The sequence below is a fragment of the Ziziphus jujuba genome, chromosome 8 (genome assembly GCF_031755915.1).
Source record: "Ziziphus jujuba cultivar Dongzao chromosome 8, ASM3175591v1".
Taxonomy (NCBI): domain Eukaryota; kingdom Viridiplantae; phylum Streptophyta; class Magnoliopsida; order Rosales; family Rhamnaceae; genus Ziziphus; species Ziziphus jujuba.
Window position 1 is genome coordinate 30037715 of NC_083386.1, and position 23247 is coordinate 30060961.

At 36.3% G+C, this 23247-nt stretch overlaps 6 protein-coding genes across 8 annotated transcripts; 4 read left to right on the top strand and 2 right to left on the bottom strand.

The window, feature by feature from the left end:
* Nucleotides 1-1642: 1642 nt before the first annotated feature.
* LOC107414861 (ERAD-associated E3 ubiquitin-protein ligase HRD1B) lies at nucleotides 1643-6155 on the bottom strand. Its single transcript, XM_016023065.4, has 8 exons — nucleotides 5996-6155; nucleotides 4871-5416; nucleotides 4393-4569; nucleotides 4096-4245; nucleotides 3792-3997; nucleotides 3199-3352; nucleotides 2476-2740; nucleotides 1643-1977 (listed from the first exon to the last, which is right to left on the bottom strand). The coding sequence occupies exons 2-8, from the start codon at nucleotides 5401-5403 to the stop codon at nucleotides 1843-1845; spliced, it is 1620 nt and encodes a 539-aa protein (XP_015878551.3). The 5' UTR covers nucleotides 5404-5416; nucleotides 5996-6155; the 3' UTR covers nucleotides 1643-1842.
* Nucleotides 6156-6322: 167 nt separating this feature from the next.
* LOC107414843 (probable NADH dehydrogenase [ubiquinone] 1 alpha subcomplex subunit 12) lies at nucleotides 6323-8633 on the top strand. Its single transcript, XM_016023045.4, has 5 exons — nucleotides 6323-6478; nucleotides 7178-7204; nucleotides 7784-7875; nucleotides 8064-8173; nucleotides 8267-8633. Exons 1-5 carry the CDS (start codon nucleotides 6390-6392, stop codon nucleotides 8420-8422), a joined length of 474 nt encoding a protein of 157 aa, XP_015878531.3. The 5' UTR covers nucleotides 6323-6389; the 3' UTR covers nucleotides 8423-8633.
* Nucleotides 8634-9939: 1306 nt separating this feature from the next.
* LOC107414832 (D-xylose-proton symporter-like 2) lies at nucleotides 9940-14391 on the top strand. 2 transcript variants are annotated; one of them, XM_016023027.4, is made up of 15 exons: nucleotides 9940-10222; nucleotides 10314-10404; nucleotides 10864-10961; nucleotides 11118-11196; nucleotides 11546-11605; nucleotides 11775-11841; nucleotides 11933-12057; nucleotides 12195-12296; nucleotides 12486-12854; nucleotides 12939-12986; nucleotides 13100-13162; nucleotides 13424-13504; nucleotides 13623-13721; nucleotides 13917-14054; nucleotides 14137-14391. In XM_016023027.4, the coding sequence occupies exons 2-15, from the start codon at nucleotides 10336-10338 to the stop codon at nucleotides 14266-14268; spliced, it is 1530 nt and encodes a 509-aa protein (XP_015878513.3). In that variant the 5' UTR covers nucleotides 9940-10222; nucleotides 10314-10335; the 3' UTR covers nucleotides 14269-14391. The 2 variants fall into 2 exon arrangements, with proteins under 2 accessions (XP_015878513.3, XP_015878515.3); XM_016023029.4 differs by having other exon boundaries at nucleotides 9942-10222; nucleotides 10314-10380.
* A 148-nt stretch (nucleotides 14392-14539) lies between these two features.
* LOC125421298 (uncharacterized) lies at nucleotides 14540-16287 on the top strand. The gene is made up of 4 exons (XM_048469828.2): nucleotides 14540-15073; nucleotides 15198-15264; nucleotides 15806-15889; nucleotides 16014-16287. The coding sequence occupies exons 1-4, from the start codon at nucleotides 14906-14908 to the stop codon at nucleotides 16082-16084; spliced, it is 390 nt and encodes a 129-aa protein (XP_048325785.1). The 5' UTR covers nucleotides 14540-14905; the 3' UTR covers nucleotides 16085-16287.
* A 326-nt stretch (nucleotides 16288-16613) lies between these two features.
* LOC107414807 (uncharacterized) lies at nucleotides 16614-19025 on the bottom strand. Its single transcript, XM_048469827.2, has 8 exons — nucleotides 18688-19025; nucleotides 18465-18573; nucleotides 18251-18366; nucleotides 18021-18140; nucleotides 17804-17893; nucleotides 17346-17491; nucleotides 17011-17272; nucleotides 16614-16913 (listed from the first exon to the last, which is right to left on the bottom strand). The coding sequence occupies exons 1-8, from the start codon at nucleotides 18925-18927 to the stop codon at nucleotides 16761-16763; spliced, it is 1236 nt and encodes a 411-aa protein (XP_048325784.2). The 5' UTR covers nucleotides 18928-19025; the 3' UTR covers nucleotides 16614-16760.
* Nucleotides 19026-19203: 178 nt separating this feature from the next.
* Nucleotides 19204-23186, top strand: LOC107414839 (transcription factor-like protein DPB). 2 transcript variants are annotated; one of them, XM_016023036.4, is made up of 9 exons: nucleotides 19204-19776; nucleotides 20302-20384; nucleotides 20589-20632; nucleotides 21304-21366; nucleotides 21514-21660; nucleotides 21774-21842; nucleotides 22022-22120; nucleotides 22271-22341; nucleotides 22543-23186. In XM_016023036.4, exons 1-9 carry the CDS (start codon nucleotides 19550-19552, stop codon nucleotides 22781-22783), a joined length of 1044 nt encoding a protein of 347 aa, XP_015878522.1. In that variant the 5' UTR covers nucleotides 19204-19549; the 3' UTR covers nucleotides 22784-23186. The 2 variants fall into 2 exon arrangements, with proteins under 2 accessions (XP_015878522.1, XP_015878523.1); XM_016023037.4 differs by having other exon boundaries at nucleotides 19210-19776; nucleotides 20305-20384.
* Nucleotides 23187-23247: the final 61 nt, after the last annotated feature.

The window sequence follows — 23247 nt, forward strand, 5'->3', positions numbered from 1 at the left end:
GACGGAGCCACTACCATTCCATACATATTCATATTATAATCAACTTTAAATTAAATCTACCAAATCCGCCATTTGAGCCTCTCATTTTTCTCTTACGCTCCGCCGCCACTTCCATTGTCGTTTTGAGGTTGACTCTTTTAGTAAGGGAGACCAACACTGCACTTCCATTGCCGTCGTCGTATCGTGCCACAGCAAACGCCTACGACATTAAAAGAGGTGTCATCTGGCCCATATTAAACACACGTCGTCGTTTGAGTTCTCCGCTTTATAAATCCTGGTGATGATTTCTATTCGCATCCCCTCTACAATTTTTTTTTTTTTCCTTTCTTTTTTTGAACGTAAATGATGATAATATTAATGAGGAGGAATTAATAATCGGTGTAATTGAGATAATTTTTTGCTTCAAATTTTCTACTGAATTTGTGCTTCAAATTAATCATGCAACTATTGGTTTATTTATTTATATGTTTGCTTAAACGAAAATTTAAAACCAAAATTGATCAAGTTATTTGAGGGTTAATTGTAATTTAACACTTTTTAATTTGAGAAAATTGCACTTTATGCTTCCAAATTTAAAATGCTGGTTAATTTGCTGCATTTTTTCAGTCCAATTATAATTTTTGGCAAACAGTGGTTAATATAATTTTTACATTGAAGGATATTAAATTATAACAAATTAAAATCAAATAGTCTAAATTGTAACAGATTTGATCAAGTTTTTCAAGTTGTAATTTAATATTGGTAAAATGGAATGAAGATCCAACTTATTAACTACCATTAACCAAAAATATAAAATTGGATCAAAATATAACACTCTGAAACTTAGATAACCTAAATTATATTCAAGTTAAATTATACATATTAAGCCAAATTTTGCCATTACATCTCCAATGATATATGCTAAAAAATTGCATTAACAAATGATATATGCTAAAAAATAACATTAACAAAACTGGTAAAAGAAAAAATGTTGGACCAGATCTCACTCAGACACTCCTTTTAAAATTTAATATTTAAAAAATTTAAAAATTAAATAATATATTATTTAATTATATGGATCCGATAGATTTCATTATAATATAGTCTACTACGAAAAAAATTACCAATTGCAATTTTAACGCTAAATTTGACAACAAAAATACAATTGATATTTTTTGCATTGTGCGATTAAAGAGCATAACAAATCCATTTGTGCTATATTTTAACATTGGCAAAATACAATGTCATTGGAGATGCTCTAAGCCTTCAGAGAATTCGAGATCTGGCTGCTTATATACTTCATTTTATAAACAAAACGTCAAAAGGAGTCTTTCCACCAATCTCACAAAAAGAAAAATAAAATAGAGTATCTAATTGTTAGTGAGCATATAAAACGTGTAATACTGCACCTCCCACCACAACGAAGAACAGAAATTCAACAAGTAATGCTTTTGGTCCAACATCAGTGGGAAAAAGAGCAACAAGTTCAGAGTGGTGGGTCTCGATAATTAAGTTGTTTTAAGGTGGATTTTGAAGCAAAGGACAAATGTCAACCAGCTTGAACTGTACATGCAGTCGGGGTACATGTAATGAAATTGCCTTGCACACTAGGGTTCACCAAGGACTTAGGAGTAGGTACAACTCCAAAAATACGACATTTCACTGACTCAATGAATATTAGGTTCTTTTAGAATGTTGGGATTGGCCTAATCTTTTTGTTTTTACATATTAAGTATTTACACATAAGAAATTTTAATCTTTAAACTACAAGAAAGAGAAAGAAAAAGAAAAGAAACTCTCAAATGGAACTGCTCCACACATTCAACATTAACGTTTTCATTTTGAGTCCTCTCTAGTTGTGGTCTATCCAGAGTCCGAAGCATTTGATGATGAAGATGCAATGCCCTTTTCTTTGTTGTCTAATGATTTTGTAGGATCTATTTCCCTGCTTTGCTCCGTTTTAGACCTTTGTAAAAGTTGGAGCTGATTTTGCAGGACCTATAGAAGAAAATGCATTATCAAATCACACAAAGATAAAGGAAAGGGGCAAGAACCAATTGAATCAAACTTTCAGTAACATGCCAGCACCAGATTGAAAATTCAAAGATTTTATTCCATCATTCCGTCCATCTATTTTTACTCTTAGTTTCTGTAAACTACTGATCACACTTGGCAAAATCTCTACACAAGTGCAAATAAACATGCTTCAATTTTGTAGATGCATATAAACTTACAATTAGATGCTCAGAATCGGGCATGGGTAGCCAAGAAACAACAAAGAACATAAGCAACGCACATATTTATAAACCCATAATCAATCACAGGTGGCACAAAAACTTTTCCCATTAAAATTGATGACTGCAACTTGGTTAGATACTCAAGTTGTTAACTTACACATTTTTCATACCACAGCAGAGGTTCACATATGAATATACAGTTATGGATTGATTGATAAACCACAAATTTTAGGTGCCCCATGATGAAGAGTTGCTATACCTCAATCTGGTGTTGAAGTAGCTGTCTTTGAGCATCCATCTGAGTATCTGATACTTTTGGATCACTGTTCAACTTCTCTTCGTCAGTCAAATTAGTCTTGGATGCCTGAAAAGGAACCAAAATGTATTGTGGAAATTGAGGTGTGGATAAGTTTGCAGGTCCACCAGGGGGTACAAACTGTCGTTGTGATTGTCCACCAGATTCATTACTGGCAGAGTTGGCCAAAGGTATTTGAGTCTGAGGAAGTACAGCATAACCAGGGGACCTGCAAAGGAGGAATTTGGTAAGATCTTCATTATCATTTTCCATGCCATGTTACAGATCCACAGAGGCATTACCAGTAGTGATAGCAAAACAGGCCAACCAGAAAAATGTAAGCCTTTAATACTAAAGTTAGGAAGAAACGTTTAGACTCAAATCTGAAGGGAAAAGTATTGGCTTTGCTTCACTTATTAACTAGTTCCAAGTTTCTGACACATTTTAAAGCTTCCAAATTATAAATAGTTTGCAAACAAAGAATATGTGCTTATAATAGAGAATATGTTTTAGGGTCATCATTTATAGTTCCAGAGAGTAAGCATGTGGTGTCACAGCTTTTTCATGACACAAATAAGCTCAACAAGCTGCATGCACCTCAAATATCCAATGTCCTGACTCCATACAGTAGTTATAGTGCCAAGAGAAAAAATTAAGCATGCCATCCATTAGAGCACAAGTGCTTACCACACCAAGGTGTTTGCAGAAGGATAAACATAAGATTTCTCATATATTGAGGCAGCTGCAGCAGCAGCTTGAAGCCTGGCCTGATGAAGGCTCACATTATCACTTGCCACACCACCAACTGAACCCTGACCAGATGTACCTGAGATGCCTGTCCCTGTTCCCAAAAGAAATATAATTAGCCAGCAGCTCGGTACAATTTAAATGTTACTACAACAATACAGTACTGCAGTCTCACATGATCCAACTGGTACCCTGTAAACAAGAAAACAACCACCAACATAAAATAGTAGTCTTACAAAATTACTATGATATCAAAAGAACACTGATCAATAGTCTTTTCTAGAAAAAATAATCAGCTGTTCGTTGAGCTTTAAGATCTAGAATTTTTTACGTATAAGACTTCACAGTTAGAGACATCTTGCACAGATCATAAATCAGGGTCACGATGGATTTATGTCTCATCAAATTGACAACAGCAGACTAACCAAAGATCCTGCTGGTGCTGGTGATGGCAGGGAAGGGGGATAGGGAGGAAAGGAGTTTAAGGAATCCCGAAATTCTCATAGAGTAACTAACCAAAACAATGTAATCACCTTGATGTGAATCTGATCGTGATCCATTTTGTCCTCCAGCTGTACTTGTCCCATTTTCAGGAGGTACAACTAGGGCTCTGCAAGTTGGACAGGTATGTTGTCGTTCTAACCAGGACCGTAAGCAATGCACATGGAAAAGATGTCCGCAGATTAGTTTCTTGGCTGTGGTCATCTCTTCACGACAAATAATGCAGGTTGCATCACTTCTGCATGTCCATTAGAAAGAATTATGAATTCTATCATGTAAAACGGAAAGAAATGATCACAACATAACACAATGGAGATAGAATCAAAGTTCACTCACGCATCAAGCTCTTCAGGTGTTGCTTCTGGAAATCGATCATTCATGTTTGAAGTGATCTTCCGGTAACGAACGTAATCAGCAACACGAATCTTAAAGTTCCTAAAGGTCTCATAGAGCTCACGTATCAAGTGTAAAGGCACACCATATGTCCTATGGAAAGCAACTTAGAAGTGAATTAAAAGGAAGGATGCAGGCCAAAAAACAAAGTAATGTTGCTGTACTGAACATGGGGATCTAAACATGAGATTGGCCCAACAAGGAAGATTAAATAAGTGGATGTGTAGATGCTATACTCACATGAAAATTACAAGAAAGAAGCAGAGATACATAGATAAGTGAAGCAAGTCCCGTATGAGTTCCAAATAGAATGTATAGACAGGTTTCTTCTCCCATTGTCCCTCCATAAGCATATCACTAACATAGAAAACATATTTGACAAATGTAGATACTGTGGTCGTCGCAAGTATCATGTACCTGAGACACATGAGTTGCACGCAGTGAGAAACACCTTATTTTACAGGACCTGACCTTGAACGATTCATCTACTACTACAAATCCAAGCATCCCCTTATCAGAAAAAGAAATAAGGAACATGTCATAGCGCAAGCATCAGAAATGTGCATTTCGAGATTAAAATTACATTCAGAGAATGCCGGGGCTAGACAATAGAAATTTGTAATTTTTCAAATCAATAGATGCCCAAAAGCAAAAGCAAGAGGAAAGAGAGACACCGAAAAGCATAAGAAGAAAAGAAGCAAAGCGGCAGATAACTTACTCAAACGAAAAGAAGAGTGAAACTGAAGGCTTCCGCGACTGTATCAAATCATTTACTGAAGTGTACAAAAAGAGACTATCGAGTGCAAGGAGAAACCCCAAGAAAGAAACAATACGAATATGAGACAGCATTGGCACTGATGGAGTGGTCTCAATGTACTCTACTCTCTTCTGAGCCAACCAATGCAACGCCTTGATCAGCAACAGAGCCGTAACCATGGCAAGAAACGAAACCGAAAAGTCCTGCCGGAAAATTGTGATTGCAAAGAGAATTTCCATGACTTCCCTCCATGATTGCTCATTAAGCCTCTCAACCTCCGCTTCTCGAAGGGACCCAAGAAATATCCGTTTGGTTAATTGCCACAAAATACACATAATCACAAGACCTATATTGAGAAGAAGCACCAAACTGATCTTGGAGGTGGACAAATAAACCATGGCTGGGTAAAACTGGCCTCTACTGTTAAATGCATGATAGATAACAGCTAAAGTTCCAAGAAAGCTCAACCCCGCATACGTTTGCAGCCTCATCATCTTTCTATTCGTGCTGTTACACCACAATACTCAATCAAAAGATGATAACTTGCACACAAAAAAAGCAATCCCTATTTTTCTTATTTTTTTAATTCCAAAATTTTCTACCCCAGCAAGATATGCCCTTTCTGGCTGCTTAGATTTCACAGAGTAATACCAAAACCAAAATTTCCAAGTATAATAATTCCAAAACCAATTATACAGAAATAAAAAGAGATTCCAGCCCCATATCGCTGTGAAAAAATAAATAAATAACCAGAATTTTTTGCGTAAGCTCTGTTAATTCCGGAATCTTATAATAGCTTGAAGAAACGAAACACTAAAACTAGCACAGATGAGACATATTTCCAAAAACTTAATCCCAATTTCATTTTCCTTCGAATTTCTAGGTAAGCAAACAGACAAAAAAGAAAAAAACAACCAAAATGAATGCATTAACCAGAAAATTGAAAATTCCCAAGGAGACAATCCCAAACTAACATCAATATCACAACTTTGAAAAAAAATAATAATCATAATAAAAAAACAGTTTACAAAACTATATATTTTAATTAAAGAAAAAAAAGAGTCGGCGAGTTGAGAACATGAATACCTCGAAAAGCTCTCTCTGGTTTCCTCTCAAATTGCGTTCCCAAAGTTTTTCGCTGGTTTTCGTTTCGTTAATTATTTTTTTTTCTGCAGTAACCCTCACCGAACCAAAAGAGAAATGATGTGTCTGTATCCAATGAGGTATGAGCACGTGTATCTTGAGTGGTGATCTGGACCCGTACGGAAATGTTATTCTTTTTTGCTTTGTCCGTTAGGATTGACCCGAAACTGTATTTGCCCATTGAACAATTGTGCTTTCTAGTACATTATTAGCCCATTTAAGTTGGACTGAGAAAGGATACATGGGCCTGTGCCAGGGTCCGGTTCGGGCCCGCCCAACTGGAGCCCTGTAAGAGAGAGAGAGAGGGGGCGAGGAAGAGGAGGAGAAGAAGAGAGAGATGGCGTCGGTGGTGAAGAGCGCGTTGAAGGCGATCAGAGAGAGAGGCGTCGGCACCTTTCTGAAGGAGCTCAAGGAGGAAGGATACACGTCAGCTTTCTCTACTTTTTTTTTTTTTTTTTTTGGGATTTTTATTTCGTTTTGTTTGCAATGCTGTTTGTTTACTTTGAAAGATCTCAGTTTTCTCGTCTTTTCTTGTGTTTGGATGTCGCTGGAACGTAGCACGAGTGTTTTGAATTTGTTTCTGTTTCCTTTTTGATGTGGTTAACAATTTCGAATCTGGTTTAGTTTTTTCATTGCTTGGTATCCCAGAAACGAAAGGAAACACGTATACTTGAATCAATTTCGTCAAAACGAGAGAAAGAAGTTCAATTGTTTTTTTGAATGTGTAATTTAGGTGGAAAATGATGAAACTTAGCTTGGTTAAGCGAAATTGCAATCAAATTGTGTGAAAAATCTATAATTGGAGAGTTGTTGAATCAATTTGGTTCTGAAAATTTATGTCCTCCTATTTTGTTACTTATTTCTGTTGGTCTATAGGAAAAATGTTGGAAAGGAAACAACTTTAAAATGTTAAAAATCCTTTTTTTTTTTTTTTTGTTTGGGGTTGTTGTTGTTGTTTTGAAGCTGAGGGACAAAACTCTTCGTTATGAGTATTGCCCCGAATGCTTATTATGTTAGGCCTCTCGTTCTTCAGACAATTCCTTTGTTTTAATTTTTAAGTTTTTGGTATGTGATGATGTTAATCTTTATTCCCGACTGACTGCTCTTACTCTATCTCTCTCACAGGAAATGCCTTCTCGATGGCAATCTTTTGTAAGTAATGTTATCTCATTTATGTTTTAGACTGTTTTCTACTGAATATAATCGTTTGCTGTTGGGACTTGTATAGATAAGAATAGGAATATCTTGAGAAGCAGTTACTAGGATTTGTTTAGAAGATGAATGTGTATAAGAGAACAGAAGGTAAACTGAACTACTAATTGGGCATAAGTCTTATTTCTTGTTGTCCATCTAGCTCCCTATGGAGCATCCATTTTAGACACATAAATCGAATTTCAAGGAATTTTTAAAGCAGCTATTGTGAAATAAATGCTTGATGGTATAAAAGCTTTAGTGTTAGTGGTGAAAACTGTACCAAATATGCCTTCTAGTTGTTAGGTGTATAAGCCTTGTTTTGCATTCGAACGTTTCTCTATGTAGTGTAATAGCATCTTTTATGTTATCTTTTTTTCTTTTCGTCCTCCAACAAATGATTTATCAATTGGTGTGTTGAACTAAATGATTTCTGCTTTTGCTTTTTCTTGCATCTTTTATTTTCTATGGTACATTTTATACTTGAAACATGTCATTGTTGACCGGTTCCCCTAACAAGTTTTTGTTTGATTGATCCAGGCAAACAAAAATCCACAATATTGGGGCAAGGCTTGTGGGTACTGATAAATTTGGCAACAAGTACTATGAGAAACTTGAAGACACTCAATTTGGTTAGTATGCTCTTTTTTTATACTTGGTTTTGCCTACTTCCACTCTTTATTCTTTCTCAGATGGTCAACTATCATGGCCGAAGTGACTATATTTTGTACCGAACAGATACCATTCATTGATGTCTTTTTATTGCTTGTGTTATTGCACTATGCTTAGAGCATATTATAACTCATGAGGGATTTTACAGGAAGACACAGGTGGGTTGAATATGCAGAGAAGGATCGCTACAATGCATCTCAAGTACCGCCAGAATGGCATGGTTGGTTGCACTTCATAACTGATCGCACAGGAGATGAGGTAATACCTCTTCCCTTTTTTCTTTGATAACATACGCTTATAAGAAATGTAACCAACAAAAGAAACTAACAAAAGAAATGTATTGTTTTGCAGCTTCTGATGCTAAAACCAAAGAGATATGGGGTTGAACACAAGCAAAATTTCTCTGGAGAGGGCGATGAGCACATTTACCATTCCAAAGGGCACGCTCTTAATCCTGGACAGAGAGACTGGACCAGGTACCAACCATGGCAACCCACCAAGACCTAAGTTGCTTGTCTGGAACTTTCCCAGCATTACTTGGAAATCTTGTCACTTTCAACAGTGTTTTCCTTTAATAAATGATCTGTACTTGCCTGAAGTTGTGAAATATTTTTGAGACAGCTCATTGAGAGCAACAGACTATTAAGTTCATAAGTTGATGGGTGGAACTTTTTGGAAATCGTTATTTATGAATGGTGGGTTCTCTGCTCTCTCTCAATTTATCTCTGATGGGATAAAAGCAAAAACACAAAGTTACAAAGTTCTAACATTTTTCTTTTCCCTTAATAACTACTTGTTTGCTGCAATTAAAATTGGAAGTCCTTGTTCTCTTTCTAAATTGATGCATTGTGACCAATGGTTGATGTTCAAGTGAGTATTTTTGGTATGAAATGATACCAGCAAGCCTTCGAATCTTTAAAAGGATAGTGAAATGTTTATTTCACGCGAGGCATTAGCTATAGATTTTTTTCTCTATGGATTATTACCTAATATTGGTAGAAAAAAATTTGATTGATAGTTATACATTTGAGGATTTATGACCAACTAAAGGAATCCATCAAAATTAAATAAGGGGACCAAGTCAAGAAGCAGCATAGAAGGATCTGGATCCAAAGTGAGTAAATTGTCTTAAGCAATGTTTTGTCAAAATAGACACATACGGGAAATTGATCTCTCATAAGTGATGTTCTGACTTAGACTGGAGCTTTTATAATTGTCGCAAAATATTTATTTTATTTCATTTTTTTGGGTCAAAATGTATTTACTAGTTTAAGAATTAGCAATAATCTCCATGCGGATGGGAAAGGGTTGAAAGTGAAGAATAATGTAGAAGAAAGTACATACTGAAATACACAAGAGAAGAGAAGAGGTGGTAATGTCCACAACCACAAGGAGGCCTAACAAACCAGTGAAGGAGAAACTTACAAGTCTCCAGTCTACACATCCTTAAAAAGATGGTTGGTTTGAGGGATGAGATGCCCACTCATTAATGTGTGTGCTTCACCTTCACATAACAAACCGTCAAAACAGTAAAAGATTAAAAAAAACACAAAAATAGCACACTATATTATATATATATATATATATATGTATATATATTCCTAATTTGATGTCGTTCACGGATTTTTTTATTTTTGTTTTTATTATTTCGGTATTAAATACTGAATGGATGATATTGATAAGTAATTGCTTATTTTTATAAATAATACAAATTAATAACACAAAGACTATTATTGGCTCATGATCTCTTCTTGTGAATTCTTTGAACAGATTCGAATCACAACAGAAGTATATTTACCAACTTATGAAACACGTGATCGTAATTTTTAGGTGTTTTTGCAAGATAAACATGGAAAGGTAGATACTCTATAAAATACAGTTTGACCAATTTTGGGCTGAATATAAGAGAGAGGTTGAGTGAAACTGGAAAATTCCGAGTTTATTGTAGATTAAAGGGTTGAGACGCTTGTGATAAAAGGTGTGTTTGGTAATTTGAAAACAGCTTCTGAATTCTGATACGCAAAACATGCAGGATCCAACCCCCATACTCTACCAGAAAAAGACAAAGACCCCTCCCATCATTCTTCAATGTCTAGAATTACCTTTTTCTTGGCTCTATAACTTTTGCTACACTTTTGATTCATATAGACCCAAAACCATGAGCGTACCCAAAAAAATGAATAAATAACTAAACCAAAACCAAAACCAAAATTTATCCAAAAAAGAAAACACCCAAAATTAAAACCTTCACTTTTTCCGAACCCAACTGCGTTGCACTGACAAGCATATCTCGTTGGTTTTTTAGTAGTAAGAGAAGCAGATTTTCTGTTCACTTTCTCCTACCTAGTTTTTTAAATTTCGTATTTTTCTTCTTCTTTTAACATCTGTTTTTTCTCAGTCGGCTGTAGACCTGCTAATAGATGGCGTCTGATCCCGAGCAGTCTGCTCCTGCTTCTTTTGGAAAGGTTTCTCTCCCCAGTCCCTTTTCAGTTGGGTTCTTTTTTTCTATTTGTGGTTTATTTCTACTTCCCGTGAATTTTGTTTGTTTGTTTAATTGTCGAGTAAGTTCGTATAGAAAGAAAAGTGAAGTTCTTTTTCAACTTCTGACTGTTTCTTTCTGTGGGTCATGCGAAAAAAACGAGCTTTTTATGCTGTTAAAATTTAAGTGGCAAGAATCAACTTCTGCATGGCTTAGATTTTTATTTTCCGGTACTCTCATGGAAATGAACTGAGTTAGTTGGGTTTATTATTTGGTTCATTGTTGTGCTACTAGAAAACCCTGAGGGATATAGCAGTATTTGATGTATCTGCAATTAATTTTCATTTGCATAATGCTGTTTCTTTATACCTGTGCTGTTTCAAACCACATACAGGTTATAAACTTTTCTTGTCATCTCTGGTTTGTTTGTTTAAGTGTGGATTTGAGAAGTACATCTTTCGTTTGTTAGGTGGATAAGTCTTCCACTGAGATTGGTGATGTCGACGAGCCTCTTCTTAATGGAATTCACGGTTCAGAAAACTATTCTGTACTTTCTTCAATCCTTCCGTAAGTATCCTTGTTACTTACCACACATTCAATTCCTGACTACTATGCTCTGAGTTTTTGTTGATGTGTCTATTCTTTCACTGTGCTTGTAATTAATAGTTTTTCTTGAACTTGATTGCTATATTCCTACTTAAAAGCGTGTCTCTATGATTTCAGATTTCTATTCCCAGCTTTAGGAGGACTACTATATGGCTATGATATTGGTGCTACATCTTGTGCTACAATTTCCATAGAGGTATGCTGACCCGTTTTATCTTGTTTAGTCCCATTGAAGCACACAAAAAACATTGATCTGTATTGCTGAAAATAACTAGAGTTCTTTCTTTTCTGAGTTCTAGTTTTGCAGATATATTTATAAAGTATAACAATTAGTTAACTTTTCTTCATGAACTTGGTTTTAATTGAAGATATTGTTCATAATCTAATTAAGTCAACAGAACACAAATTTATGATTCCTCAAAGTTAATTCTAACTCACTGCAGCTTGTATTGAATACTTTATTCTTTTCAGAACATTTTGTTCCGATAATTACTTCCTTTGTTCTGTTCCTTGGCTTGGTTGATCTTTGTTGTTTTCTCCTGCAGTCAGCGACTTTGAGTGGAGTATCATGGTACAATTTGTCTTCCGTGGAAATTGGTCTGATTGTGAGTTCACAACTTATTTTCCTTCTTGTTACTGCATATTTGTGGTGCATTTTTCCATTTCTGGTTCTTTCCTGCTCAGCAAAATGCCTCTCTTTGACTTGAACTGAGACTGAGAAAGAGTGTATTTGTATGTTCAGCTTCTCAGTTTCTGGCAATTGACTTTTTGCAGACTAGTGGTTCATTATATGGTGCCTTGATTGGATCTGTCTTAGCCTTTAAAATTGCTGATTTCTTAGGTTGGTTTTCTGATTCTTTCTATGCTATACAAGTAAAATTTTATATGCTATTCATTTCTTCACAAAGTTTGAATGATGAACTTGTATAAAGGAAGAAGAAGGGAGTTGATTTCAGCTGCTGTGTTGTATCTTGTTGGAGCTGTAGTAACAGGAGTAGCACCTAACTTTGCTGTTATGGTGATTGGGCGCTTTATATATGGTATAGGAATTGGACTGGTAATGTGCAGTATGCTCCTTTCAAAACACAAATTTCTTTTGCTTTTCTTCTTCAAACATCTTCATATTTTGTTGATCACGTGTAAGTACAGCAACAGTTCCATTAGATGGATAAATTTAATTTTCTTCTTTCTTAGGCAATGCATGCTGCTCCAATGTACATTGCAGAGACGTCTCCTACTCAAATACGAGGACGACTAATCTCTCTCAAGGAGTTCTTTATAGTACTTGGGATGGTTGTAAGTGCCCCAACTTTGGACCCATGGACTTTGAATTTGTCTTAATGTTTCTATTGCAGTTAAACCTACAAGATCTGATTTGGATATTTGAGCTTCCTCTACAGCAATATTTTATGTATCTAGTTATGTTGATCTCTATTTTACCTGCATCAAAGCCTGCACATAGTAAGCTCCTAAGATCTTGTGCAGGGAGGTTATGGAATTGGAAGTCTTTTAGTTGATATAGTCGCTGGTTGGCGCTATATGTATGTAGCTAGTACCCCTTTGGCTTTGATTATGGGAATTGGAATGTGGTGGCTACCAGCATCGCCTAGATGGATCCTTCTATGTGCCATACAGGGAAAAGGAAATATGGAGGAATTTAAAGAGAGTGCAGTACGGTGCTTGTGCCGGCTAAGGGGTACAGCCATTGGCGACACAGCTCTTGCACAAGTAGATGAAATACTGGCTGAGCTTTCTTCCGTTGGTGAAGAGAAAGATGTTACCATTGGGGAAATGTTTCGAGGAAAGTGCTTGAAAGCCCTTGTCATCGGTGGAGGCTTAGTCTTGTTCCAACAGGTATTTTAAATTTGTCAAGCTATGATGCAAAGTCTTCCCATTGCCAAAACTTGGGCTTATACATGGTAATCTAATATATGACAGATCACAGGCCAACCTAGCGTGCTCTATTATGCTGCATCAATCTTTCAGGTATTCTAATAGTTTTCTAACTAGGGTACTATTTGGGGCATTCATGAAAATATATCTATTACTGGAGCTTTGAAGAATAAATGTCTCTCATCATAAGCAATGCAATTTAATAGAGCGCAGGCTTCTCTGCTGCATCTGATGCAACACGAGTCTCAATCCTGCTGGGTTTGCTGAAGGTACATAACTTTCTTTTGGTTGGTTTACTATTTGAAATTACAATATGCACTATAGATGAATTTCCTAAGGTGTCTAAGGTTGCTAATTTCATGGCTGTTGTATGCCTTAACATTTTATCATGCAACAGTTTCAACAATTTAAGAATGTATATTTTTTTCTATTTTCTAAACTGTACATAGCTTGACCCTTTTCAAGTTGATGTCCTTTTAAATGTGAAATAGTGTGTTTTTCTTGATATGACATTTCTTTTATTGTTGTAGTTGATAATGACTGGAATAGCTGTTCTTGTTGTGGATAAACTTGGGAGGAGGCCCCTGCTGTTAGGTGGTGTTTCTGGGATGGTTAGTTCCTTCTTTTATCCTTTTGTTTAATCTCATGTTAAAGAGGGGTGTTTATTATGGGACATATTATTCAAAACTTCAGTTCCCACGATAATTATGAACTTTGTTTCTGTGACAGGTGATCTCTTTGTTCCTTCTGGGATCATATTACCTTTTCCTGGATAATGCAGCAGCTGTGGCTGTTATTGCACTGCTTTTGTATGTTGGCTGTTATCAGGTAAAGGCCTTGTATAAATTTTCACCACGGGGTAAACATATTGGATATTTATTTTATTTTATTTTGGTGTGGCAAAATATGTGATTCTTATATTAAAAAGTCTTGTAGAAATGAAATCAGAATGCTATTCTTTTAGTATGTTTGTGATCTTAGAATATAATGGTCATACTATAATGGTGATACTTATTGTTGCAGTTATCGTTTGGTCCAATCGGTTGGCTAATGATCTCGGAGGTTTTCCCATTACGCTTAAGAGGGCGAGGACTGAGCATAGCCGTGCTTGTGAACTTTGGTGCCAATGCTCTGGTGACATTTGCATTTTCCCCACTGGAGGTGCTTAAGATTTCTTTGAGATTTTTTAAAATGTTTTCTTGGGAAAATTTTGTGCCTAACATGAATTGTGATGATGGAGCAGGCATTGGTGGGAGCAGGAATAGTGTTTTATGGGTTTGGGGTAATAGCGGTGGCGTCTTTGGTGTTCATCTTCTTCATCGTACCAGAGACAAAGGGGCTTACTCTGGAGGAAATTGAAGCCAGATGTCTATAAGATATTCCTAATGTTGTATCTAAATAAGCCGGTGCTGTTGTAGCAAAACAAATAACAGATTACATGTTCAAAACAAAAAACGTTTTAGTTTTATTTTTGGTACTAGAATATGTTGCAAAGGTATCTCTGTGCCGACGTTTTTTTACCTTTTGGTACGAAAAATAATGTTGCGGTTCATTTGGTTATTTCGTGACCAAAAAAAAAAAAAAAAAAAAAAAAAAAAATTTGAGTATCGGGGAACTCTACTTTTTGATCAAAATTCAGAGGATGCCTGATATATTAATCAATATGAAATTCCGAAGTGAAGATTTTTATAAAGCTTATTTATTATTATTATTATTATTTTTGGGTAATATATAAAGGTTATGGTTCTTCTTGTTTATGTTATCTTATATTATTTATTAATTTTAGGTAAGGCTGGGAGGGTGTAAAGTGGGCAAACTGAACTGGTCCTCGTTAAGTGGATAAATATTGTGAAAGCATGACATTTGAGGTCTGGGCTGGGCTAACCTAGGGGGTCCAATTCACTCCAGCCCAACTTTTCTTTTGAAAATAAAAAAATAAAAAGAGAAATGCAAAGAAGTCGTCGTCTTAGACTGATTACTAATTAGGGTTTTTGAGGGAAAGAGAGAGAGGGATGGCGAAGTTCAATGCGGTGCAGAAGAAGAAGAGGGCACAAGTAGCAGAGAGGAAGAGAGCGACAAAAGGTGATCCACATACTAGGAAGCTCAAGACCAAGCCCCAACAACAATCTCTGTCTGTCTCTGGCAAGCGCAAGCGCAAGCTCTTAAAAAAATGGCGCCGAGTACTCCCTTTAACACTAGCTTCTTCCTTTTTTCTTTGCCAAGAACCCGTTTTCTGCTTTTCAATATTTCTGCCCTTTTTTCTCCATCATGAAGTTCCTTTTTTTTCTTTTTTGATACTTGCAGGAGCATAAAGAAGCCGTGCAAAAAGGCCTCCTGACTATACAAGATGTTGAAATGGCTGTTGCTGATGGTAACCTTACTCTCTCTCTCTCTCTTTTCATATCTCTATTACCTTTTTCTTCTTGTGTTGATTAATTCGCAATTTCAAGATTGATATAATAGGGAAAGTCATTATTTTGATTGTTTGAACAAGTTTTGACACTTCAAGCTAAACAAGATTCTAAACTATGCTTCAATATATGTATAAATAATGTATATATCTTTAGGAAGTTGCTAATGGGTGCGTGTTTGTGTTAGGATTATTTTCAAATTCATTGCCCTTTGTTTGCTCTCTCCACTGAATTGAGTAAATTCTGCCTCCCAAGTTCCAATAGTTTATATATGAGCGTTCAGCTCTATTCGGTTGGATAATGACTTGAATTGGGTCAATCAGATACGATATTGGGCTTTCTTCCACATTTTTGCACCTATTTTGACCTCATTGTTTATCTCTGCCGCTAGTAGTTGTGGATGGATGGATGATGACAGATGTATAACATATTTCTGAAAGTTTTCTTTTAAGCTGATGGGAATCTTTTATTTTTATTTTTGTGTGTGCGTTCTGACAATAGGGGAATCTCAAGATGCTCCCAAAACTTCAGCCAAATTTTCTGTGAAGAAAAGTCTGAAGCTTAGACAATTAAAGCGCAAAGGAGGCAAGTTCAACTTTATTTTCTTAATGTTGTTATGTTCCTGCTGCCAATGCTAAGTTGTTCTAACTCTTTTTATTTTATTTTTTTTGTGAATTGCTCATGTATTTTATGTCTACCAAATGGACAGGTAAGAACAAAAGAAAATCATCTAGTAACCAGCCAGCTGCTGAAGTTTCTGTAGATGCTATGGTAGAATAGATGATAGGCAAACGCGGGAAGGTTCCTTCATCTATGTACTGATGTTTCGAGTGCTCAAAAAGTTATCAGTTACTGTTTCGAAGTGCATTATTCTTTTTTGTATTCTTATTTATTTCATTATTGAAAAAGTAAAAGAAACATTATTGTAATCCTGACTCCAAAGGTCAACAGGAAAAGTAGATGCTCCTTCAAAAGCTTTGTTATCCACCAGTCTAACCAAGTGGAATGGCTTTTTTTTTTTTTCTTATTTTCTTTTTTTAATTATTATTATTATTATTATCATCATCATCATCTAAACAATGGAAATAATTTGCAGATACACAATATTAAGAGCTTCATAAATCATAAATTTGAATATCTGCAATTAAATCTTTTGATATACGGTTCTGACAAATTTGGTAATTCTTTGACTATGAAAAGTTAGCTTACAGAGCTTGCATCACCTTGATATTAATTTGATGAGTCACCGCTTCAATTTCGTAAAAATTGCAAGATCAGTTCCACAGAAGCTGGATCACATAACTATCAATTACAAACTGAATGATTCTTATCCCCCTTTTTATTTCGACGGTCCAAAACCAGTCAGAGAGTGTGTTAAAATAAATTACAGATTTAAAGCATTAAAACATGCTAGGCAATGCCCAAACAAACACAAAACCATCATCCTATCCTTCTTCTACCTCCTAAAAAAACCGGAACTTTGAAGTGTTCTAGTGTACTCTGCGATAATTGGCGAGTTCTTCACTAGTTCCCATATCTTTGCAGAATTTTTCAACCAATCGCGCTCACTCAGAGTCCTTGCAAATGAAGGGCCATTCATGGATAAAACCTGTATTAGAGAGAGAAATTCCTCTTAAAGTACTTTTAACATATGCATCAATAACACATTTATCAAACATGCTCATCGCAGAGAAAGATTGAGTGACCTTATCTCGCAATTTCCATAGCATTGAGTAATGACTTTCATACTGATCTCTTGGGGAGTCATCTTTATTCTTAATTGGGATAACGAACAAACTTGGCACCACGGAATCCGGATCCTGACTTGGGTTGACCACAGAAGAAACGGCATGCTCTTTGGTCACATTTCCATGCTTTTCTCTCATGAACGAAGAAGTGCTGAAATATTCTGCAAGTGCCTTCTTCAGATGCACAAAATTTTGCGGAGAAAGATCTTGATGCTGCAATCTATTAAGAGCATAGCAAAGATTAGCACTAACAGTCTGTAACTAAAATGTAACACTCAGAAAAGATTACTCACTTAGTATGCACAAAAACTGGAGCAGCCATATATTCTCCACCTTCATGAACCTTATCTTTGCTATCTTTTTCGGGCCCTATATTAGAGCTCTGAGAATGGGTATTTAGTGAAGATGGGTCAGGTATGCCATGTTTCAACAAGTCCACCTTCCATGAGAAATATGGTAAAAGGATCTTAGAAGAAGAGAAGCCTCAAACCAAAATTAAAATTGAATTAACTTCATGTATATAGGAAGAAGATCAAAACCGTCATTCCCAAGGATAGCTCAAGGGTAAAATAAAACCTTACTAGAGTGTTAAGAAAGCTTTAAAAAGAGTAAGAAAGGCATTTGCCGGGAAAATATTAAATATGGCAACAACAACCTGTTGAAAAAAGCTATCTCGCTTACATATATATATATATATATATAACAAAAAGAAGATGAAACTAACAGTCAAGAAAGGAGACAGGAGAAATACCGTTGACATTAAGCGCCACATATTGTAATCATGAACTCCCTCTGATACAACCAACAAAATGTGACAAATGGATGTGAGAAGAACACCAAGCTACAAGAATTCCTTGCGCCACCAGGAAAACAAAAAGGACGATCACAAAACTTATTAACAGCAACATTGACTATAAGAGAGGGGGGGTGGGGGTGGGGTGGGTGGAAATGTTCAATCTTTATGGTACCTGAGTGCTCATAACTTCATGAGCCAACTCAGCAGACAAAGATTCACCACTTAGAACGGGAATGGTGGATGAACCATCTGGTCTCATCATCTCAGCCAATACAGAAGGACTAAACACAGGCTGCTCATCATCAAAAATGGGTAAATTTTGTCATAATCCCACATTAACAAGCACAGAACAAACAACCAAAACCACTAGTTCATTTAAAACAAAACAAAACAAAACAAAACCTGGGAATCGAGAAGTATAAAGCGTTCAGCAGAAACCCTGGGTTCAATTCCTATACTACTATGCCTTGCCATAACCCTAGCCTCCTCAGACTGTGTTGCATATGGCGGTAGCATCCCTGCGTGCGAACGTTAGTCTAAATCCAAATAACCCAGCAACATTAAAAACAAAGGCAAAAAAAGGAAACTTGAATGGCATAAAAACGAAGAAACCCACCAGGCGTGGTCGCATCAAAACCATAAAGCTCGTTCATAATCGTCGATTTGCCCACCCCAGGCGGACCAATCACCCCAACCACCGTAAATTCTGTATTTTCCGTCAAAAACTGCAATTTTTTTTTTTTTTCCCCCTCTTACGTGAAAAAAAGTTTTAAAATTTCCAACCAGAAAAGAGATAAAAGAACGGAATAGGGGGGTTGTTTAGTAATTATAATACTTACGGGGAGGAAGCGATCGATGTGGAAGTCCCAGGAATCAGAGAGGAGGTTAAGAGAACCGATAGGAGGGAGACGGGAACGAAGCGACGCCGTATCGTCATCTCCAGCACCTCCACGGCCAAACTTAGCGGCCACCGGTGCTCCGGTTACGAGTCCCGGTTTGGCCAAAAGAATCTTGGGAGGAAGAGGAGCTGACGAGGAGTTGGACGAACTTGTTCCGGGGGTGGAACTGGACCCAGCCATTGATGGGTTTGGGAGCTTCCAATTCCAAAAGCCGAAAGGCCCAGAACTTACACTGCTCCAAGTCAAAGTGGTTCAACCTCTTTATTGGCTCGCGCGGGTCTCTGGGATATAAATATAATTTTGCGTTAACGATTTTTCTATTTCTTTTTTTTTTTTTTTTTTATAAAAAAAGGACCAATGTATTTTTCAAAATATTTTTTTTATTTGTTTTTTCTTATTTTATTTTTATCTCAAGGTCTGAATTTATGTTAATTTATTGGGAAAAAAAAATGTTTGGTGAATTTTATGGGTTAAAAGGAATTTATTTAACAAATTAATAAATAAATAAATAAGGAGGGAAAAGAAAATAAAAGTTAAAAAGGCAGAGAATAGTTGCGAGGAATTATAGTATTATGGTTTTCATAGAGATGCGGCAGGTTTTTGTGTGAGAGTTTTCAACTTTCACTTTCTCGGGAAAATTTGTTGGAACTCATCAATGAATTGAGATTTTACTTAGCTTTTTCCCAATCAAAAATTATTTCAATCCAAAAATATTTATTAATTCAGCTGAGAATTTTTATACGACTGAAACACCAAATTTACAAAAGAGATTTTTGTGGTCCCCAACTCTCCCACAAAGAAGATGGGGACGCGAACCCAGCAACCGAGCCGAGCAGACGACGACGACGACGTTCCCGGAGGCCGTGGAACCACAGTCTCCGGGCAGTCCGTTTCGATGAGCGGGAGTGTTGGGTCGCCTTCTAGCCGCAGCGAGCAGACCATGGCCACACCCGTCAGCGATAACACTTTCCTCAGATTGAACCATCTTGACATTCATGGTGACGATGCTGGCTCCCAAGGGGCCGTTGCGTGAGTTCTTTCTCTTTCCCTTGTTTGGATAATTCTTCTCTACTTTGGTTCTGGGGTGGGGTGGGTGTGTTTGCGCTTGAGGGCTTAGGGCATACCCAAAAAGGTTCCCATATTATGTTTCTGATATTTGTGATTGTAACTTGGTTATTGTAGCTTTGTGGATTTTCTTACTGGCTAACAAACGGAATTATAAACGTATATGTAATTCAATTCTTCATTCGGAATACCCAGAATTTTTTTTAATTTTTTTTTTATTTTTGACCTTTTTCGTCTTGTAGTAGTTAATTCTGTCTCAAGTTCGATGCTGTTTGATTGTAATGATGCACATTATCTTAGGAAATTTTGTTCGAGATTCTAATTACTATTTTTGATTGATTGTTTTGTGCTTATACCTTATTCAGATTCTAGCTTGAATTTTCTAGTATATTTGATTCAAAAACTGGTTGTAATGGTCAAGTTATGTGTGCTCAAGGAAAGTTATTATCTTAGTCTCTCAAAGTGTTCTAAATGATATATGCTTTGTAGCAGTAGCAAGAAGAAAAAAAGAGGTCAACGGGCTGTCGGAGGTGATAAGAGTGGAAGGGGACTCCGCCAATTCAGCATGAAAGGTGTTCTGATTCATCCTAGTAGTGTCTTTCTTTTAAAAGTTAAATCTCCAATCGTAATACTTGTCCTTGAACTCCATTGTAGTATTGCTTGCACGAAATGTTCAGAAGATTGATCTTGAATTCATTCTTTGGATAGTGGATCTATTATACTTGCTATATCTTCTCTTACTGATTCGATGTTAACACTTTGTTGGTTGTATCCAGTGTGTGAGAAAGTAGAAAGCAAGGGAAGGACAACTTACAACGAGGTTAGGATGTCTTGAAAATCTTTTTAACTTTTTTGTCGATTTCCTATATTCTGTTTTATTTATTATTTTACGATGCAGATATTGCAATTGAATAATTAATTATCTAGTATACACCTCTAATAGTTTTATTCATTATTAGATATATGAACGTTGACTCTTTCACAAACCTCTTGATAAGTGTGTAGCATAATGGATATGAATGTCATGTACTCAGTAGTTAAAAATGCCAACTGACAATTGTGACTAAGTATCCTACATATTGTAGCCTTTATATGATCGGTTTCGTTCCATAATGACTAGATACCATAGTTCGCGTGTGTCAAATTTGGAGCGATTGTTTTAGACCATAGCCTTCATTAGGTGATATCATAATCAGTTGATTAGGGGTATTCAATCTAATCACAGAACTGGAATTTGATTGAATCTTAGCTGGAAGCCTCGCAACGAATCAAGAGTTCACATGCATACAGGGGTACACCCTACTTAAAGAAGTCAATTAGTTTTTTGTTTTGTTCAATTGGTCCTGTTCTCGGTTAAGAGAGTTACTCTAGCTTTTGGGGATCCTAATTTACAAAACTAGTTCTCTGGCCCTGATATAGACATTCATTAGTTTTTTCATGCAATGACTATTTTGTTTTGATGTTTCAATCTAAGAAATTAGTACTTTCCAGGTTGCAGATGAACTAGTTGCGGAGTTTGCTGACCCTGGCAATAGTGTTACATCCCCAGATCAGGTTTGCCTTTATTCAGCCAGGCCAGGCAGCTTTTCATCTTGTGCTTACGTCTTAAATTTCATGGACAAAAGTTGAAAGAAAACTTAAAAGAAATATTGAAAGGGACTTCCTAATCTTGATCTTTGGTTCTGGTTCACCTATTGACAGCAACAATATGATGAGAAAAATATTCGTCGGAGGGTATATGATGCTTTGAATGTTCTTATGGCAATGGATATAATATCAAAGGATAAAAAGGAAATACAATGGAAGGGTCTGCCTCGTACCAGCCTGAATGATATCGAAGAACTAAAGGTCTAATTTCTGTCCTTTTTATGTGTGTCTTTTTTTATCTGGTGTTCTGTTATCTCGTGATTATTGTAGGTCAAGTATGAGCTTAATACAAATCTTCTATATACTGGATGCAGAATGAGCGGCTTGGCCTGAGAAATCGGATTGAAAAGAAAGCTGCCTATTTGCAGGAACTGGAGGAACAGGTATGTTAGTTAATCTTTATATTTTTCATATTCCCTAACTTTGTTGCAATTTTTATTATTGCTTAAAGGTTGAGCCTATAACTATTTGTCTATCAGAAACCATATTAAGTCCATATGGAAAAAGCATCTAGTCAATAATCAGTGTCCCTTGTACTAACTTCTTCCTTTCGTCCTTCAAGTTTGTAGGTCTTCAGAACCTGATACAACGAAATGAACAATTGTACAGTTCTGGAAATGCTCCCAGTGGTGGTGTGGCATTACCTTTTATTCTTGTGCAAGTAAGTTTTCTTCTTTTTCTTCTCTTCCGTCAGAGTTATCTCATTCTAAGGGTATATTGCAGTTAGGGTACTGGTAGTTTTGGTTCATTTTTGTTGCTTTATGAGCCCCGCCCTCTCATTTTATTCTACCTGATTATGTGGATATTCTAGACTCGCCCTCATGCAACTGTTGAGGTGGAAATATCAGAAGATATGCAACTCGTGCATTTTGATTTCAATAGGTAAAGAATCCCTGTTGGCTGAATATATCTTTTCTTATATTATCACTAATATGGTGAACTGACAAATTTCCGTGGGATCATCAATTGGTAATGACAAAAGAATCAGTTTTTCAATCGTGAATTATTATTATTATTTTTTTAAAACACTTACCTTACTTTGAAAATATGTTTGCTGATTTTTTCGGTCTGGGCCCTTTGCAGCACCCCTTTTGAGCTACATGATGATAATTATGTTCTAAAGGCGATGAAATTCTGTGAAAGACCCCAGAGCGATGATATGACACAAAATTTTGTTGCCGACGGGGGTGAAGGTTCTAGCATGTCAGGTATGTACCAGTCGCAGATACCACTTCCTTCAATGGCAAACACGCCGGTTAGGGCTCCCACATCACCACCTCTACCAGGGATACTAAAAGCACGAGTAAAGCATGAGCATCAATAAGAAGTTATAGAGCTTGATGATTTGCCATGGGAGACTTATTAGAGCATCTGTATATTGTGTAGAGTAATTTGCCAGAAGTGAAATGACCGCTTGACCATTCTCATTAGATTTTGCCTGTAGTTTGGATATAGTTTTAGGTCACAAGCAGATGAGGTCTCAATTTGCTTTTGAGAGACCCTGTGGAGTCGAGGCCTGTAGGCCATGGCAGATTCTTTGCTTTATATTATGTCTATCATGTGCTATTGTAATATTGCTTCTTCTTTTTTTTTTTTTTTCGGTGGGGGTTCATTTTACCCCCTGTTTTTTAGTCCTCGTTGTGGTAGAAATTATAATGTTAGTAGTTCCCCTAGAGAACGGATTGTTTCAACTACAAATAGAATCACAGAATTTATTCGAACATTAATTTCTGTATCATGAATTTTGCGTTTGTCCTTCATATTTTTCTGTTTATTGCTATGAAATGT

What these genes read in the sequence shown, in the direction of transcription:
- LOC107414861 (XM_016023065.4), bottom strand. Translation starts at nt 5,403, where the DNA reads ATGATGAGGCTGCAAACGTATGCGGGGTTGAGCTTTCTTGGAACTTTA. An exon ending in ACACCTGAAGAGCTTGATGC is followed by an intron (nt 3,998 to 4,095) that starts GTGAGTGAACTT and finishes ATGGACATGCAG; the next exon opens with AAGTGATGCAACCTGCATTA. An exon ending in TCTGCAAACACCTTGGTGTG is followed by an intron (nt 2,741 to 3,198) that starts GTAAGCACTTGT and finishes CCTCCTTTGCAG; the next exon opens with GTCCCCTGGTTATGCTGTAC.
- LOC107414843 (XM_016023045.4), top strand. Translation starts at nt 6,390, where the DNA reads ATGGCGTCGGTGGTGAAGAGCGCGTTGAAGGCGATCAGAGAGAGAGGC. An exon ending in CTCAAGGAGGAAGGATACAC is followed by an intron (nt 6,479 to 7,177) that starts GTCAGCTTTCTC and finishes TCTCTCTCACAG; the next exon opens with GAAATGCCTTCTCGATGGCA. An exon ending in CTGATCGCACAGGAGATGAG is followed by an intron (nt 8,174 to 8,266) that starts GTAATACCTCTT and finishes ATTGTTTTGCAG; the next exon opens with CTTCTGATGCTAAAACCAAA.
- LOC107414832 (XM_016023027.4), top strand. Translation starts at nt 10,336, where the DNA reads ATGGCGTCTGATCCCGAGCAGTCTGCTCCTGCTTCTTTTGGAAAGGTT. An exon ending in GTACTTTCTTCAATCCTTCC is followed by an intron (nt 10,962 to 11,117) that starts GTAAGTATCCTT and finishes CTATGATTTCAG; the next exon opens with ATTTCTATTCCCAGCTTTAG. An exon ending in GCTTAGTCTTGTTCCAACAG is followed by an intron (nt 12,855 to 12,938) that starts GTATTTTAAATT and finishes AATATATGACAG; the next exon opens with ATCACAGGCCAACCTAGCGT.
- LOC125421298 (XM_048469828.2), top strand. Translation starts at nt 14,906, where the DNA reads ATGGCGAAGTTCAATGCGGTGCAGAAGAAGAAGAGGGCACAAGTAGCA. An exon ending in TCTTAAAAAAATGGCGCCGA is followed by an intron (nt 15,074 to 15,197) that starts GTACTCCCTTTA and finishes TGATACTTGCAG; the next exon opens with GAGCATAAAGAAGCCGTGCA. An exon ending in TGAAATGGCTGTTGCTGATG is followed by an intron (nt 15,265 to 15,805) that starts GTAACCTTACTC and finishes TTCTGACAATAG; the next exon opens with GGGAATCTCAAGATGCTCCC.
- LOC107414807 (XM_048469827.2), bottom strand. Translation starts at nt 18,927, where the DNA reads ATGGCTGGGTCCAGTTCCACCCCCGGAACAAGTTCGTCCAACTCCTCG. An exon ending in TGTGGCGCTTAATGTCAACG is followed by an intron (nt 17,492 to 17,803) that starts GTATTTCTCCTG and finishes TTCTCATGGAAG; the next exon opens with GTGGACTTGTTGAAACATGG. An exon ending in CCAGTTTTTGTGCATACTAA is followed by an intron (nt 17,273 to 17,345) that starts GTGAGTAATCTT and finishes TGCTCTTAATAG; the next exon opens with ATTGCAGCATCAAGATCTTT.
- LOC107414839 (XM_016023036.4), top strand. Translation starts at nt 19,550, where the DNA reads ATGGGGACGCGAACCCAGCAACCGAGCCGAGCAGACGACGACGACGAC. An exon ending in GGCTCCCAAGGGGCCGTTGC is followed by an intron (nt 19,777 to 20,301) that starts GTGAGTTCTTTC and finishes TATGCTTTGTAG; the next exon opens with CAGTAGCAAGAAGAAAAAAA. An exon ending in CCGCCAATTCAGCATGAAAG is followed by an intron (nt 20,385 to 20,588) that starts GTGTTCTGATTC and finishes GGTTGTATCCAG; the next exon opens with TGTGTGAGAAAGTAGAAAGC.